At 36.0% G+C, this 19,232-nt stretch overlaps 1 protein-coding gene across 2 annotated transcripts in view; it reads right to left on the reverse strand.

The window, feature by feature from the left end:
- The window catches only part of DENND1B (DENN domain containing 1B), a 245,761-nt gene that overhangs the window by 174,836 nt on the left and 51,693 nt on the right, over positions 1 to 19,232 (reverse strand). For both annotated transcript variants that reach the window (XM_047755321.1, XM_047755320.1), the window contains exon 3: positions 495 to 538. In XM_047755321.1, coding sequence (XP_047611277.1) covers positions 495 to 538 — 44 coding nt within the window. The remainder of the gene's footprint in view (positions 1 to 494; positions 539 to 19,232) is intronic.

Raw genomic sequence — 19,232 nt, forward strand, 5'->3', positions numbered from 1 at the left:
GTAAATAAATAAACAAATAAATAAAATATAAACAAAGTAAATTCATTCCAAAGTTTCTCATTTGCTTTTAAGAAAATAAAGCTATAGATAAGATTTAAAAATAAGAAAATATTGTCAATTCAACTTCTATATGTTAATGATTGCAATATTACTGTAACAAAGATAGAACTGATCTCTTATTTACAGCAGTTATTATTTATTATTTACTTTCTTACAGAGCTAACAGAAGCGTATTCAACAAAGTATGGCATCATCAAATTTTTCTGAAAACATGTTGGAACTGTAAACATTCAGCTGCTATTAGTTTCAAGATAAGAGCTTCTTCATCATCATCTAATGTCAAGAGATTTTCCAGGTATTCTGCACACAGGACTTTTTATTCTCAGGGCTGATCAAAAGAAAACACTTAATAGGAATTCATATGCAGTAGTAACAGTAGTAATAATCATAATACTCCAATTTTAAATATTTTTTAGAAATGATGTGGTTCCAACCTGGTCTGCAAAGTCCTCTGGGAACTTCCACAATACCACCGGATCTGTAAATAATTGATACAGGACATTAAACAGAGAAAAGAACACATTTACAGCAGCATGTTAAATTACTCTTAAAATGGTCAGAGGTACTTTCCAAAGTAAATTTTTATTTTTTCTTTAAATATTTACAATTGGTGAGGTTTGAAGTTGAGTATTTTGATCTTTTAAGGGTTCTAAGGACCTTTGGAACAGGAATAATAAAATGAGTAACTTAATCGGATTGTTAAAAATCCTTATTTCTCTTCGCAACACACTTTTATTTATATACCTTAGTTTTAAGACGCTGAAATATAAATTTTCAGATTTAACTCCACTTAATATACTGGTTTTGATTTGAAAAGAAAAATAAAAATTTGCTGAATATGTAATCAAATACATTACCACCCTCAGAAACTAGACCAAAGCACTTCACCTTAAATTTCCATTTAAATGCTAAATAGCCATGTTCAAGGAGGACGTGCAGATGGCCAACAGGTACATGAAAAGGTGATTAACAGTGTTAATCATCAGACAAAAGCAAATTAAAATGACAATGAGATATATCACCGCACACCTGTCAGAATGGCTATCACCAAAAAGAACAGAACCAACGTTGGTGAGGATATGGAGAAAAAGGAACCCTCGTATACTGGTGGCAGGAATGTAAACTGGTACAACTACTAGGAAAAACAGTATGGAGGTTTCTCAAAAAACGAAAAAACAGAATGACCATAGGACCCGGCAATTCCACTCTTGATTATATATATCCAAAAACACTAATTCAAAGAAATACACACCACACAACGTTCATAGCAATATTATTTACAACCGCCAAGATATGGAAGCAACGTAAGTGTCCATCAACAGACGAATGGATAAAGAAGATATGGTGCATGTGTACACACACACACACACACACACACACACACACACACACACACAATGGAATACTACTCGGCCACAAAAAAGAATGAAATTTTGCCATTTGCAAAAACATGGGTGGACTTGGAGGACATTACGCTAAGTGAAATAATTCAGACAAAGAAAGGCAAATACTGTATGATATCATTTATATGTATAATCTAAAAAAATAAAACAAACTAGTGACTATAATAAAAGAAGCAACAGACTCACAGATAAAGAGAACAAAGTAGTGGGTACCAGTGGAGGGAAGGAAGGGGGGGAGAGAAGACAGCGGTAGGGAATCAAGTACAAACAATTATGTATAAAACAGATAAGCCACGAATATATTGTACAACACAGGAAATACAGCCAGTATTTTGTAGTAACTATACATGGAATATAACTTTTAAAAATTGTGAATTTTGTTGTACAACTGTAACTTACATTTATTGTATATCAACTATATTTTGATTTTAAATATTAAAACATAAAATAAATTAAATACTCAACAAAAATTTATAAACACTCTAATAATGTCTGTTTTATACCAAAGTTCACTTCTGAAGTCCCACATTGGCAAATCTATAAATCAGTTTTTAAAATAATAGTAAGTGATAGGCATAAAGCATCAAGTTCATTTAAAATACAATTTCACTATTTCCAGGGCATTTAAGACAAATTTTTCTTATATATTATATCCGGTTATTCACAAATAAAAATTTTGTTTTATAAATATTTTTGTTTTACAAATTTTGTTTTATAAACAAGGCCACCGGTTTTTAATTTTTGTTATTTCTTCACAATATTTCTCTTCTACTTAACATAAGAAAAAGAAGTCCTTTTAATCAGCACTAATAAATATTTTGGTTGCATACTTACTTTTTAATTCTGTCAAAAAAATATTTCTGAATATTGCTTCTGAATGTGCTTTAAAAGGACAGTGTACGATGGATAATATTACTTCTGAAAAAGCCTTTTAAATTCCAATATTAGTAACGAGCACCACCTATATGACAGGATTTGAATTCCACTAAAGGTAAAAGGCCTTGCTGAATCAAAGATATCACTTTACATACACGGTCAGTGAAAATAGTCAGCACAATTCCATTATTTCCACTACTCCGTATTGCTTTAAAAAAAAAAACAAAAAAACCACAGTCCAAGGATTTATAATTTCAACTTTTTAAGTCCCAAACTCAATAATTACTTGGCAACATTTTTAGCATGAGGCAGTTCCTCTTGCTGTATTACTTATTAAGCTCAGAAGATTTTTCCCAAATATTTTAACTTAAAAAAAATATGCTTTCTACAATTAATCTCTTTACTTACTAAGGAATAAAAAGTTTCTACATAAATTAGTATCATTCAAATCATCTTATATAAGAATAATTCATTAAAAATTTATGGAGCTAATATTAAATGATTATGCCTTCATGTAAAACAAAATGTACACATTTCTAAAATGAATGTGACATGCATTATATATCACCTTAAAATACTGAGACGTTAATGTCCTGTAGAAGATTATGTTGGAAAACAGATATGTGTGTACCTGTGTGTACATATGTGTGTGTGTGTTTATGTAGCAGTTCTACCAAAACGGTAGTTATTAACATCTGAATCTCATAATCTCATGGAGTATTAAGCAAGTTATTACCTTGATAAATTAATACAATAACTAACACCCCTATAAACAAGTCATCATGCAGAAACACAGAATAGTCCCTTATAAATAACGGAGTTAGAAAGATTCAGTGTGAGTATTTTAAATATCCCTTTTAAAAACCACCTCAATTTTATAGTTACCATTTGAAGAACGGTGACGGATTTCGTACACTTACGTGTTAAAACCAGGACATTTTTCCTGTGCTGCCCTAACAGTCCACCCCCTTGTTTGGGGCATTTACCTAGTTATGTGTTACTACCTCACTTTTCTTCGTCCCTTACTAATGGATTTTCTCCTGTATGGTTTGTCCTGTCCCAGAGGATGAGTAAGTGAATACATGAAAAGAGCATCTATCGGTTAAATCACACAGTGGAAAGCGTCCTGCTTCTTTTCATTACACGAGTTTTACACTTGGGCACTCAAAAATTCATTATAATCATGTGCATCCATACTTCGAAATGGGTTAACTTAGTTACTGTCTGTGTTATGTTGGGTTTGCACCATGTCTGACCCAGGCTTGCAGCAACTTTTCACAAGTACTGCAAAGGAACAAATAAAAGGGCTCTGAAAAAAATAATAAATAATCCAATTTCCAAATCTATGCACAAAGACTGAATTTTCTGTTCCCTGAGGATTACTTTCCAGATAGGAGAGCTGGTCTGCCGAAGCTGGGTCGGTGTTATGCTGATTTTATGGGTGTAAAGGATGGGACTGCTGGCAGGAATCACGGCTGCCCGGGATGCTGGGGACACACTGTGCTCCTCCTTGTAGCTCACAGGAGACACCACATCTTCATTTAAAAAGTACCTGTGTCACCAGCAATCTAGAAACCAAATAACCACAAAAGGAAGACTACAAACCTGCTTTTTACAAAAATATAATCTCTTATTTTAATGAGAATGATACAGTGTAGTAAGAAAAATACACAAATGTTTATTAAATCGGTAAATTTGGAAGGAGACTATTTAATGTGTGATTTGTGCATCACCATCACAATTATTCCAAATTCTTGATTGAAGCTTTTTTTTTTAACGCAAAATGAGATAAATTCAGAAATATTTTATTTTCCTTTGCAATCAGACTTTTCACATTTTCTGGACTACAACTAAAAACAAAAATTTTAAATAACTTAAAATACTACTATGATTCAATTACATTGTTTTAAAGGCAGGAAAAGTTTTTAATTTGCATAAATGAATAATGTTTACTCAAGTCTGTGGATGAACAGTCTTAAAATTATACATTTGTAAAATCAGTTCAGAAACTGTATGCCTTCAAAAAAGTAGATTATATTAGCATTTTGCTTGATTATAGCTTTCAGGGCTTATTCACCTAGGTTGTAGAATAAGAATTTTATGAATGAGGAGATTAAAGCCCAAATAATTAGCATTATGTCTTGATTACAAGGCAGAGACTGAGACTTGCTTAGTTAAGATCTAAGGAGCAGCTATTTTAAATTATTTCTGTAATCAATTCACGTATCTGTCCTATTTAGGTTCAATTTATTTCATTCAAAAATCTATGCAGTGCTAAAGAAATAGGACAAGTCCCTGCCCTCCAAATGCTACAGTATACATGGAGAGAAACGTCAAAAAGCTATCTAGTTTTTGTGCAAATAAGGTATCCTACAGGAAGGCTTGCACTCAACTTGAAAATTCACTGGCTCCATAATTTCAAAAAATGTCCCTAAAGAAAGAACAGTGATGTCTCTCAAATATAAATGAACCAGAATCATTAAAGAAAACCTTCCACCTATGGAAATATAATGATGAACTAGACACAACTGGTCTCTACAGTGCAGAGAAAAGGAGGGCATCTAAACCTACAGCACAATAAAGTGTAATGTGTGTTATACTAAGAGGACAGGAGAGGAGTTTCCATCGTGGCTCAGTGGTTAACGAATCCAACTAGGAACCATGAGGTTTCGGGTTCGATCCCTGGCTTCATTCAGCGGGTTAGAGATCCGGCGTTGCTGTGAGCTGTGGTGTAGGTCACAGACGCAGCTCATGTCTCATGTTGCTGTGGCTGTGGTGTAGGCCAGCGGCTACAGCTCCGATTGGACCCCTAGCCTGGGAACTTCCATGTGCTACGGGAGCAGATCTGGAAAAGGCAAAAAGACAAAAAATAATAATAAAAGGACAGGAGAGTACAGGACAGACAGCATAAGGAACATTTAATCTAGTTTAGAAAGTCACTAAACCACTTAGGAATGAAAGGAGATGCATACTGAGAGTTGAGTTAGATAAGCAAAGGATGATGTGGGCTAAAAATGGGCAGAGGAGAACACTCCAGAATGGAGAAAACAGCATTAAGTCTCAGAGGTTAAAGCAAGCAGAATACATTTTGGAAACTGAAAGGAAAAAAAAGTAATATATCTAGAATGTACAGTGAGAGAAAGAGAACATTAAGGGAGGAAGCTGGAAAGGCAGGGGCCAGACTGCTGGGTGAAAAAGGTACCCACAGTATATCATAGGGCGCCTCTAAACCAAGGCAGAAGGCATGACTAGCAATGGGTAAAGGATACGGTTAGAGTGTGTGCTGTTATGAAAGTCAAGGGAAAAGAGTGTATCAAAAAAATTCTCAAACAAATGAGACAAAACGTTAAGGGACGACTAAAACATGGCAACTAGATGTAAAGCATAAAGCCGCACAGGGACACCGAGCTCCAAGGGAAGGATGGACCTCAGAGGCAGATTAAGAGGTTGGGGGGTGAGCAAAGAGGCAGCATACCAAGAAAGGCTGTGCACAGAGAGGAGAGTCAAGGTGGGAGGAGAGGAGCCACAGAGGTCTGTTTGTCTGCTTTTGTTTCTTTTATACTGGTGCAGACTTGGAAGGTTAAGTTTAAAGAGTGAGCCCAAAGAGAGCCAGAAAAAGAGACACAAACATGCCTCAGAGGCAGGAAGAGAGTCCTGGTCAAGACAGTGAGATGAGCCTTGGACAGAAGCTGGACAATATTTTTCACTGTTACAGGAAAGAGAAAAGGGGAGAGGCGATATGAATCCAAGGAGATGTGAAGAGTCTGGGGGGCAAAAGAAGAGTTTTGCGCCAAAATTACTAATTAGTTTGTGTGTAGCCACAGCAAAGCTCTCTGCTAAGAGGGAAGCTGTTGGAGGCTTCAGGAGGCAGAGTGCAACCACCGATCCAGGCACTGGTGAGAACTCGATTTGGTGCGTGTCCAACCTAGTGTCTAATGGCAACCGTCTGGTAGCTCCCCATTATCATGAAATGGCCAAGGTGCAGGAGATAACTGGTAGATTCAGACAGGGCTGAGGTTTCTGTCAGTCATGTGTGATGGAAAGAGAGCTTCAACAGAGGAGTGGTTACAGATGTGAATTGCTGATCTAAAGCTAACAAAAAGGGAAGTGGGTTTTTTTTTTTTTCCTGTAAAATCCATTAGTACTAAATGTTATACCAAATCATGCTAATGCATTTTAAAACGGGGTATTTTCAGTAGAAAAACATATTGTATACATCTGAAGACTGCAGGACTGAAAAATAAAATACACAAATGAAACATTTGTGACCATGAAATTGGACAGCTCAAGGGCTAGTCTTACACCAACAATACTTTCTGTCTCTGATCAGAGGTAGGTTCTGAAAAATATAAAATCATTTCCCTCCTCCCCTCTTTGTCTTCCACTCCCCTCTCACCTTCTCTCTGAGAGTATCTGAAAGAATAGTCTTATCTGTTTACCCAAAAGTTTAAAATGCCATTTCCTACTTATATCATTATGTGAAAAAGAAAAGCATGGATTAGATTAACTACAGTTAAAATTACGATTTTACCAGCTTTACTGAAATATAACTGACATACAACACTACGTAAGGTCAAGGTGTCTAACGAGATGATTTGATAAACATATGTACTATGAAAATTCACCATAAGGTTAATTAATACATCCTTTACTTCACATAATTACTAATGTGTTTTCGTTATTGTTGTTTGGTGGGAACATAAGCTCTACTCTCACAGCAACATTCAAATATACACTATAGTACTTGTCATACACACACACACACATATACATTCACCATGCTGTACACTAGATCCCTGGAATTTACTCATCTAGTAACCCTAAACCAGTACCCTTGCGCCAAGAGCTCTCCACTTCCCGCCCCTCCTGACAACCACGATGTCGCTCTGTTCATCTTTGAGTTCAATGTTTTTAAATTTCATGTGTGGGTGAAATCATACAGTTCTTGTCTTTCCTCTAACTTATTTCAGAGTCTAATGGCCTCAAGGTCCATTTACATTGCTGCGAACGACCAGGCTGCCTTCCTTTTCTCTAGGGCTGAGTAACGTTCCATGGTAGATATGATACTGTTTTCTCTGACCACTCATCTACTGACGGATGCTGAGGTTGTTTCCGTATCTTGACTATGGAAAACAGTGTGCAATGAACAGGGGGGAGAGCTCTTCAAGATAGTGAATTCTTCTTTGTTAGATATATACCCAGAAGTGGGACTGCTGGATCATATGGAAGTGCTATTTTTAATGTGTTGAGGGATCTCCATAGTATTTTCCACAGTGGCTGCGCCAATTTACTTCCCCACCAAACGATGAACCAGGGTTCGCTTTTCTCCACTTCCCTGCCAACATCTGTTCTCTATTGTCCTTAAAACAGCCATCTTAATAGAGGTGAGATATCTCACGGTTTTGATTTGCATTCCCATGATAATTAGTAATGCTGAGAGCCTCTTCATGTGGCTGTTGGCCAGTGTTATCTTTCCTTTGGAAAAATGTCGAAGTCCTCTGCCCATTTTTTAAACTGGATTACTGTATGAGTTCCCTGTATCTTGGATAGTGACCCTTTATCAGATATATGGTTTGCAAATATTTTCTTCCTTACCATAATCTGCCTTTTCATTTTCCTGTTTCTTTTGCTGTGCAGAGCTTTACAGTTTGATAAAGCCCTACTAGTTTTCTGCTCTTGTTGCTTGCGCTTTTGACATCATATGCAAAAAAAAAAAAAATCATTGCCAATGCTGATGTCAAGAATTACCACTGAAGTTTTCTTCTAAGACTTTTACTGTTTCACATTTTATGTTAAAGTTATTAATCCCGGAGTTCCTGTCGTGGCGCAGTGGTTAACGAATCCGACTAGGAACCATGAGGTTGCGGGTTTGGTCCCCGCCCTTGCTCAGTAGGTTAACATCCGGCGTTGGCGTGAGCTGTGGTGTAGGTCGCAGACGTGGCTCAGATCCCGCATTGCTGTGGCTCTGGCGTAGGCCGGGGGCTACAGCTCCGATTCAACCCCTAGCCTGGGAACCTCCATATGCCGCGGGAGTGGCCCAAATAGCAAAAAGAGAAAAAAAAAAGTTATTAATCCCTTTCAAGATAATTTCTGCGACTAGTGTAAGATAAAGGTCCAATTTCATTCATTTGCCTGTGGATATCCACTTTTCCCAACAGTATTTATTGAAGAAATTATCCTTTCCCTTACTCAGTCATATCTGTGTAGGTTTACTTTTGAGCTCTGGATCCTGTTCCACTGGTCTACATGTCTGTTTTTACATCAGTGTCACACAGTTTTGATTATTATAATTTGTAGTAAAGTCTGAAATCTAGAAGTGGGATGCCTCCAACTTTGTTCTTTCTCATTATTGTGTCTATCTGGGATCTTTTTGTGGCTCTATATGAATTTTAGAGTTGTTTTTCTATCTCTGCGAAAAAAGCTGTTGGGATTTTGGTAAGTATTATATTGAATCTACAGATGATTTGGAGTAGTATGGACATTTTAACAGTATTAATTATTCCAACCCATGATGGTAGGATATCTTCCCACTTATTTGTGTCTTCTTCAATTTCTTTCATCAGTGGTCTTATAGTTTTCACTGTACATACCTTTCATTTCCCTGGTTAAATTTATTCCTAGGTATTTTACTGTTTTTGATGCTATTATAAATAAGATTATTTTTCAGATAGTAGTCTATGTATAAATGTAACTTAATTTTTTGTGTATTGATTTTGTATCCTGAAACTTCACTGAATTTGTTTATTACAACAGTTTTTTGCTGAGCTATTTAGGATTTTCTATATATAAGATCATGTCATCAACAAACAATTTTTCTTCTTTCTTTCCTCTACAGATGACTTCTTTTCCTTGCCTAACTGCTCTGGGTAGGACTTCCAGCACTACACTGAATAAGAGCAGGCTCCCTTGTCTTGTTCCTGATCTTAGAGGGAAAGCTTTCAGCCTTCCACTGTTAGGCATGATGCTAGCTGTGACCTTTATTATATTGAGGTATGTTCCATCTATATCCAGTTTGTAGAGAGTTTGAATCACAAAAGGGTATTAAATTTTAACAAATTATTTTTCTCATCTATTGAGATGATCATAAAATCTTTACCTTTCATGCTATTAATATGATGTATCACTTTTATTAATTTGTATATGTTGAACAATCCATGCATCCATAAATAAATCTCACTTGATCACAGTGTATGATTGTTTTAAGGTGCTGTTGAATTGTTTGCTGGTATTCTGTTGAGAATTTCTGCACATATATTCATCAGAAGTATTGGCTTATAAGTTTCTTTCATTATCCTCGTCTGGCAATATTACCTTTAGTGATACCTTTAGCATCAAGGTTAAGATTGGTCTTATAAAATGAGTTTGGTAGCAATTCATCCTCCTCAATTTTTTAAAGCCTATAATAAAAACTTGCACCAATTTATCCTTTAAAATGTTTGGTAGAATTCACCCATGAAGCCATCTGGTCTTAGATTTTCCTTGCTGGGAGGTTTTTGATTACTGATTCAACCTCTTTACTTACTGTTCAGACTTTTAATTTCTTTATGATTCAGACATGATAGGCTATATGTTTGAATGGTTAAATGTATACATTTCTTCTTCTAGGTTGTCCAATTTGTAGGCATATAGTTATTCGTAATAGTCTCATGATCCTTTGTATTTCTGTAATAGCAATTTTAATGTCTCCTTTTTCATTTATAATTTATGCGTCCTTTTTCTTTCTTGATAAGACTAAGACTTGTCAGTTTTATCTTTCCAAAAAATAAGATTTGTATGTTTTATCTTTTCTATTATTTTTCTATTCTCTATTTCACATATTTCTGCTCTAATCTTTGTCATCTCCTTCCTTCTGCTAACTTTGGGCTTAGTTTGTTCTTTGGGCCGCTCCCATGGTATATGGACGTTCCCAGGCTAGAGGTCGAATCGGAGTTGTAGCCACCGGCCTATGCCAGAGACACAGCAACGCGGGATCCGAGCCGCGTCTGCGACCTACACCACAGCTCTCGGCAATGCCGGATCGTTAACCCACTGAGCAAGGGCAGGGACCGAACCCGCAACCTCATGGTTCCTAGTCGGATTCGTTAACCACTGCGCCACGACGGGAACTCCTGTTTTTTCTTAATGTAGGTATTTATTGCCATAAACCTACCTCTTAGCACTGCTTTTGCATTATACCACCAGTTTTGGTATATTTCAATTCTTGTTTCAATATTTTTTTAATTTTCCTTTTGATTTAACCACTGTCCCACTGGTTGTTCAGGAGTATGTTGTTTAATTTCCAGACATTTGTGAATTTTCCTCTTGTTAATGATTTATAGTTTCATACCATTGTGGTTGGAAAAGGTACTTGGTATAATTTCAATCTTTTAAAATTTACTGAGACTTATTTTGTGACCTAACATATGGTCAATCCTGGGGAATGTTCTATGTGTGCCTGAGAAGAATGAAGAATGTATATTCTGCTGCTGCTGGATGGAATGTTCTGTGTGTGTGTATTTATGTATGTGTGTGTGTGTGTGTGTGTGTGTGTGTGTGTGTGTGTGTCTGTTAGATCCATTTAAAGTATGGTTCCAGTCCAATGTTCCTTTATTAATTTTCTACCTGGATGATTTATCCATTATTGAAAGCAGGGTATCTAATAAGTACTCTATTATCTTATTGTTTATTACTTCCTTCAGCTCTATTAGTAATTGATTATTTAGGTGTTCTGATATAGGAAGTATATACAGTTATACCTATTAGAATCTCTTGATGAACTGACCCCTTTATTATTATATAATGATCATGTCTTGTTACAGACTTTGACTTGGTCTATTTTGCTATCTATAAAAATATAGCTATCTATAAAAATAAATATAGCTACTCTGCACTCTTTTGGTTTCCATTTGCATGAAATATCTTTTTCCATTAGTTCACTCTAGGCCTATGTCTTTGAGTGGACAGGAGTATCTTGTAGGCAGTATTTAGCTGGATCTTATTTTCTTAGCTATTAAGTCACTATATGCTTTTTCATTGGTGAATTTAGTCTATTTACATTTCAGGTAATTATTTATAGATAAGGACATAGTACTGCCATCTTGCTCATTGCTTTCTGTTTTGTAGCTCCTTTCTTCCTTTCTTGCTGTCTTTCTTTGTAAATTCATGATTTTCCACAGTGGTACACATTGATTCCCTTATCTTTATCTTGTGTGTATCTACTACAGATTTTTGTTTTGTGGTTACCCTGAGGCTTACTTGAAAAAGCTTAGAGCCATAGAAGTTATTTTACCCTCATCACAACTTAACTTTGATCACATACAAAAACTCTATCCTTTTTATTTGCCCTCATACATACTTTATTTTTGATGTCACACTTTACATCTTTTTATATTGTGCATCTATTAAATTATTGCTGCTGTAGCTATTTTTAATAATTTTGTTCTTCAATCTTTATACTAGAGTTAAGTGGTTAAAACACTACATGTTATAGTACGAGAGCATTCTGATTTTGACTATATATTTGCCTTTGCCAGGGTGTTATTTCTATTCCATTTTCATAGTTAGCATCCTTTCATTTCAGGTTGAAGAAGTCCTTTCAATATTTCTTGTAAGGCAGGTACAGTGGTGATAAACTACTCAGCCCTTACTTGTTTGGGAAAGTCTTTATCTCACTTTTATTTCTGAAGGACAACTTTGCTGGGTATAGTACAGTTGACCCTTGAACAAAATAGGTCTGAACTGTGCAGATCCACTTATATGCAGATGTTTTTCAAGAAATACATCTACAGTACTACACAATCTGCAGAACTGCAGATAAGGAGAGCCAACTATTAGGTTAAACACAGATTTTCTATTGCATAGTGAGAGAAGGGGAGGTCAGTGCCCCAACTCTTGCATGTATCTTGAAGATGATCATCTTGGATTTATATTTTCGGGTGACCTATTAACTTCATGAACTGAATGTCTAAATCTCTCCTCAGGTTAGGAAAGTTCTTAGCCATTATTTCTTTAGATGTGTTTCCTGCCCTTTCTCCCTCTCTTCTTCTGGGACTCTGATGGCACATGACTAGTTACCTTAATGATGTCTCATAAGACACATAGGCTTTCATCATTTTTTTCATTTTTTTTCTTTTTGCTCCTCTGAATGGTTAATTTCAAACGATCTGTCTCAAGCTCACAGATTCCTCTGTTTAGCCTTGTCTGCTGTTGTAGCTCTCTATTGAATTCTTGTTCAGTCATTGTATTCTTCAGTTCCAAAATTTTGATTCTTTTTTGTTTTGTCTGTTATACTTCTCATTTTGTTCTTTTACTGTTTTCCTGATATATTTAAATTGTTTTTCTGTGTTCTCTTCTAGCTCTCTAAGCATTGTTCAATTATTTTGAATTCTTTGTCAGGCAATTCTTGGAATTCCATTTCTTTGTGGCTAGTTTCTGGCGGCTTACTGTACTCCTTGGTGGCATCAGGTTTCCCTAACTCTTTGTGATCCCTGTATCCTGCACAGGTTCAAATGTTATAGACTAACTTCCACAAGGAAAGACTTTCACCTGCAGGTAGAGGCATGCTGGAGTATTCTGTGACTCAGTGTCAACTGATGCAGGGCAGGTGTGCAGGATGTGGTGGCTCTGGCTCGGGTTATTTGGGTCAACAGTACCTACAGTCACATGGTCTTTGGCAACTATTGCACAGGATCCACTGAGGCTGCAAGGGCTATGAGGGTCCTCAACACACCTCCAGGTCCACTGGCTGAGGACCAGGACAAGCAGCAATAGTAGCTAGTGCCAGTGGTATGTTCTCGTCTGCTGGGCTATGTCATGAGCACATGGAAGAAAGGGACAGTAATAAAGGTCCAACCAGGGGCATGCAGGAACAGAGCTGGAAGGGCTAGCTGCAGGTTAGCACAGTGATAGAGGCCAGTGACAGAATACAGGACCTGATTCAGGCCTACAGTAGCCACAAGGGCCCTGACTGTCAGCATAATCTTCATGACTGCATAGTCTTCTTTCAGGTGTGCACACAGCAGCAGAGGCCAGTGACATGCATCAGACCTGTGGCATGGAAGTGCACAGCTAGAGGAGCCAGCCCTGAGGGCTCACACTGCAGTGGAGGTCAGCTATGGTCTAGGCCAGTGTCTTGCACTTACACAGCTCTTAGGATAGCTGCCAGTGCAGTTCCCAGGCTCCAGTAGGGGTGGCTGGGAGAGGAGTTGGCAACATGGGAGGGACCCAGGTGGCTGGTGTCAGCAAACAAAAATAACTGTGGAGTGAAAGCTAGTAAAATCTGCAGGGGGGCCAAACCAGCTGGCGTCACCTACAGAGCAGGTTGCAGAGAACCACAGTTGCTCCTGCCATGTGGCAGCTGTTGGTAACCAACTTTTCTTTGTTCCTAACTGTCTATATGTCTCAGCTTTGCTGGTCTCAGGTTGGGTGAAACTCAAGTGGGAACTTCATGTGGTGTCCCAAAAGACTGGGGAATCTAGTCACTCAAACCCACTATTCTTTCCCTACAAGGGGAACTCCTCCTAGTTGCAGAGTTCCTGCTTGGTACTAAGCACTGCTGGCCCGGGGGTGGGGGGATATAGGCAAAACCAAGCTGTTCTTCCTTCCCCCAGCTGTGGTTATTCTCAAGGTTTTTTTGTTCCACCCTGTTGCTGAAGTTTCTTAAGTGGGCTCCAGAGCGTTTTTTGTTTGTAAATAGCTGCCTAATTGTTTCTCTTTGGTGAGAGGAGGGGATGGAGACTGAGGTCTAGTGCATTACCATCTTGGGGCCATCACACCCCTAAAATTGTAATTTTCACTACATCTGTCAAAATAGCTTGCAAAGTCATTATTATAATTTAATACCCAGCCTGATCACAAAATAAAAGTATTTCAGAAAGCAACTCACTCCCTCATTTAGGGCCACAGATGACTTTGGGGAGGCCTGAGATCCAGAAACCAATATCCTGCCATTTTTCCTTGGCATGCATCCCAGAAAAACATAGATTTTTATAGCATTGGTTGAAAGGTATCACACATGCCAACAAGATATTAATAAAAATCTCTACCAATCCACCAAAAAAAAAAAAAAACCCAAAGAAACCCAACAGTATCATAGACCGCATAACATTACAAACTTTAAGGCTACTAACAACAGTAAAAGTAAAAACAAATTCATTGTTGAAAAATGTTAAATTCACGCTACATCTAATTTTAAGAAACCATACAGAGTCAGGTGTTCGTATAAATTTAAAGTTAACATGTAGTCATTAATTCAAAATTTTCGCATCTCCTTAAAAGCCCAGCTCAGTGTTCCCAAACTTCAGTGTGCAACAGAAATGCCTGGAGAGCTTGTTAAAACACAGATCCCTGGGTCCCACCTGCAGAACTTCTGAGTCAAGAGGTCAAAGGTGGGTCTGAGAAATGCATCTCTAACAAGTTCCCAAGTGATGCTGATACTTTTCACCTGAAGTACACACTTGGCGAACTAATAGCACAGACCATGTATCTCTCACACTGATGAGCAATATGAACCAATGTTAAAGAATTTAATAGCTGTTGGCTGAAAATATTCTTTATAATGTGCCCATGCGTAATTCAGAATTCACTCTATTACATACATATTTTATTTGTCAGCAGGTATATTTTCAGAGGCCTAGGAAGAAACATCAGCCATGACAGTGATAGTGGGAAGTAATTTTAGCAAGAAAAATGTTACCAAAGCATTTTTTAAATATTTCAATGCTAATAGTTATTATTAAAACTGTAATGCTATTTCTATACAACAATGCAAATAATTTCATTTCAAAATTAAGTGTTTTACGACATTAGAACTATGATTTAAGGACAGTGGTGGGGAACTCTGGCTACAGAGACATAAAGATAAAATTCCATTATTTCTTCTATTTCTATATGCCATATACACACACATTGATAGTCCATATCGAAATAAGATATGTCTTTTACACCTTACCATCTAAGATGTCTGAGAAAACATCATTTTCCTGTGCTTCCATACAATGATTTCTTCCATAGAATTTAAGCAGTTATGCCAATCTGAACAACAAAAGGGATAAATGCTAATAACTGTGAAATAGTAAAAACTAATTCAGGGTGGCTGTTTTCTTTTGAAATTTTCCAAAGAGGGGGGGGGGGGGTCATTATGTATAGACAGACAGAATCATAGAGTTTTCTGAATGGGAGAAGACTTTAAAGCTTCTTTTTAACTGCTCATTCTTAGGAAGTTGTATTTCAAGCCTGGAGCCAGTACCCACTGAAGCCAAGTATTCGTATTCCTAATATACATTCTTTCTAAAATACACTGCTGCATATAAAAGCACACTACAAATAAGCCCAACTTGCTCTACTTTGTTAATCTTTAATTCTACTGTTCATTGAGTGGACAGTAGCTTGAGGCATATGCACAAATTCAGAAATTTTCCTTATTATCTACAGGAGAATATTTTCAGCAAACCAAATATGTAAACATTTTTGTAAAATAATGGCCTAACCTGGCCAGACTTCCTCTGAATATTTGGAAAGTTGTATGTGAAGAAACCTAAAATAGGATATTAATTACTAATAGATATAAATCAGTATCTTGTCATTCTATAATGAAAATAATTAACTTACTCATTTGAGTTTGATGTACATACATAAAAACCTTAAGGAAATGAAAATGTTTCAAGAGGTCTTATTTTGTAATCAGTTACAAAAATGACAGAGTTCATGCTTCTCCTTATTGCTTTATACATAATGCACATATTTAAAATTAAAAACACACAATTTTGGAAATTTGTTAGTTCAACCTCTTAAAAATGTACAGAAGCAGTGATGTAGAAATATCTAATGTAATTACCCCACTGCAATTTTCTTCACTCCGAAGAATCATCTGGATAATTAAACAACTACTGCTATAAAATTATTTTGGTGCTTTTGAAATTTAAACCATGGAAGTAGTTTAATAATAATTCTAGCCTTTATAAATGTTTCTCGCCGCAGTGATCTAAAATTAGCATGACAACTCAAAACAATGAAGCTCTTTTTGCTCATATTAAGCAAATTCTAGCTAAGGTAATAAAAATGGAACTTCAAAGAATCTTACGAAAACCTAATCCATAGCAGGTTAGACATATCATTTTGCTACTTCCATTCCTTTTAAACAAGAGCTATTATAATAAAATGAAAACCCTCATCAATCACCTGATAGAGTAATTCCAAACTTAACCAAACAGGGCTAATGGGTGAGAATTGAATTGAAAACACCTTGACAAAGAAAGCAATTTCTTTTCTTCGCACTCCTCTGAAGCTGTGGGTGATCATGGTAATCGAACCATCAACAGTGAGGGGCCATCTGTCCCAAGGGCCCTTCATGAGAGTTTTTTTTTCCCCAAATCAACAGCAAAAAAAGGAAAGACATGCTGTACCACAGATGTTCAATCCTGATTAATCTATGACAAGGAACTTACAACTGAGAATCAATGTTTTGACTTTTTCAGATACCAATCATTAAAAGCCACACAAAACTTTTTATTAGAACGTAGGGGGAAGAAGTTAATAGGTTGCTTATACAAAGATGATCTTTCATACTACATCTGAAATACCTTTTGGTCATCAGAGATGTTCATCATATCCTAAAGCAATAGCTTTTATTATAATCCCCTTAAAGAGAACAGCAAGCAAGAGTCACAATTTAAGTTAGCTTTCAGACTAGCATTTGAGATAGCGGCTTTTTATATATTCTTTCTACAAGTATTAAATTAAATAAGATTAAACACAACACAACATATTTACCTTCATGGTACTCATATTTAACCCTTTGAACTAAATCAGATTTTCAAGAAACGGCATTAACATGAAACCCCTGAAATGTAAAATTAATTGAACCTCATAAAGCACTTTCATTTTATTTATAACAGTGAAAACAATTTTCATGTTATGCCAAAAAATAATTTCAAGTACACGTGCAAACTGGGTTAAAGTTATTTTGTTGTTGTTTGATATATAGTCTGAAATACAGTAGATTCCTGGCACTCTTGGATATAACATAGTTTCAAACATTTGGAATAAGCCAAAGTTAATAAATAGAACACACCACTGAAATGACTCTAAGTTAAATAAAATGAAAATCTGTGATAGCTTTATTAAGGATAACTACTAAAAACAATTCTTAAAAATTTTTAATGAAAAATACAACTACAAAGAAAATAAAGAACCAAATTAAACCACGCATCTCTGCTTCTTCAAAACAGTTTCAAATCAGAATCAAATTAAATTTAAAAGAAATGTAATTTAAGGTTCAAATACATAAATTCACTGAGACTGACTGTAAATGCAGTAACTCCTCATCTTATTTATCTCTGTTATCATCAGAGACTAAGAATAGATTCTGAGAAACCAGAAAGATGACATTCTCAGGCATGTACGGAGGCAAGCATGCTCGCCCTCTGGAGGGTAAAACACTCACCCCAAGTCTAGTCAAAGATAGGTTTGCAATTCAAATTACTATAGAAAATCTATAAGCCATTGGAAACAAACAAGAGAATTACAACTCCTCCCCTTCAAAGGCTTGAGATATTAAAATCTTCTGAAACAGCATATAAAAAAAAGGATTTTTTAAGTGATTAGAGAATAAAGACTTAAAAGATGAGCAAAGAATGAGATTCTTTCTTTGTAAAAAAGAAAAAAAGCGAATTTTGAAAACCAAACTTTAAGAAATAAAAAAATATAGAATCTATGAAATTAAAAGCACAGTATATGAAATAGCAGAGCATATACAACTGAAAAGGGAAATAGTGAAATGAATCACACACAAAAGATATTAAACAGAATAAGGCACAGAGAGACCGCCCCCAAAATTAGAAATATAAAGGAGATTAAGAAAAATGGAGACTAGAATGATAAGTCTATTTCAAGTTCAAAATGATTAAACCTAGATATTGGGATGTACAAAGCAAGAGAAGAAAGGAGATAATATTAAAAGAAATAATGACTGAATATTCAAAAAGCAAAAGCAATGAAAGACATAAACCTTCAGAATTAGAAATCACAACAAAATCATAATCACACTGACAGCAGACTCCCCAAAGTCAGCAATGGAATCCAGAAACAGTGGAATAACATATCTGAAACTTTTGAAAAAGCATGTTTGTCCTTTGAGAATGGTATAAACAGGAAAGTAGGTAAAATACATATTTTCAGAAAGACAAAACTGAGATAGTTACCAAATACCAAATACAGACACTTGCTTAAAAAACTTCTAAAGATTGTAGCATCATAGGAAGAAAAGTTAATTCTCCAAAAGAAAGTATGAAATACAAGGAATTATACACACACACACATATTTACTGAATAACCGTAACTAACGAAGTCCTGAAAATAATGTACAAACATATTAGTACAGAAATGGGCATAATATTATTATTCCAGGAAACATTATATGACCTTAGGCATTGAAAAAAAATATTTTTTCATATAAAAAACCTCTGAAACATAGTGTTAAATAAAAAGGAGGTAAGTTGAGATCAGAGAGATTAGGAGGAGCAAGCAGAATAGCAGGACCTTGAAGTTATAAAAAGGAACTTGGCTTGCACTCTAGGAAAGAGACCCCCACCAGAGTTTGAGCAGAGAAGTGACACGCTCTGAAATATTTTAACAGGACCACCTGGCTGCTGCGGTGAGTATAAACTGAAAGACAACAAAATAAATGAAGCCAGTTATAAGACTACTGCAACAATTTAGGTAACATATAAAATGAACCTCCTGGGAAAAGAACTTACATCTTATATACAACTAGGGCTGGGATTCGGACAATTTGTGGTAAAATAGAAGGGAAGAGGGCAAATAAAATAAAACAACATGATCCACCCTCCCGAGACAGAATGCAGTAGGGCCTAATAGTCAAAGAGAAATTCTCCCAATAGATATCAGTAGATATTT

This window comes from Phacochoerus africanus, chromosome 12, assembly GCF_016906955.1.
Source record: "Phacochoerus africanus isolate WHEZ1 chromosome 12, ROS_Pafr_v1, whole genome shotgun sequence".
Classification (NCBI taxonomy): domain Eukaryota; kingdom Metazoa; phylum Chordata; class Mammalia; order Artiodactyla; family Suidae; genus Phacochoerus; species Phacochoerus africanus.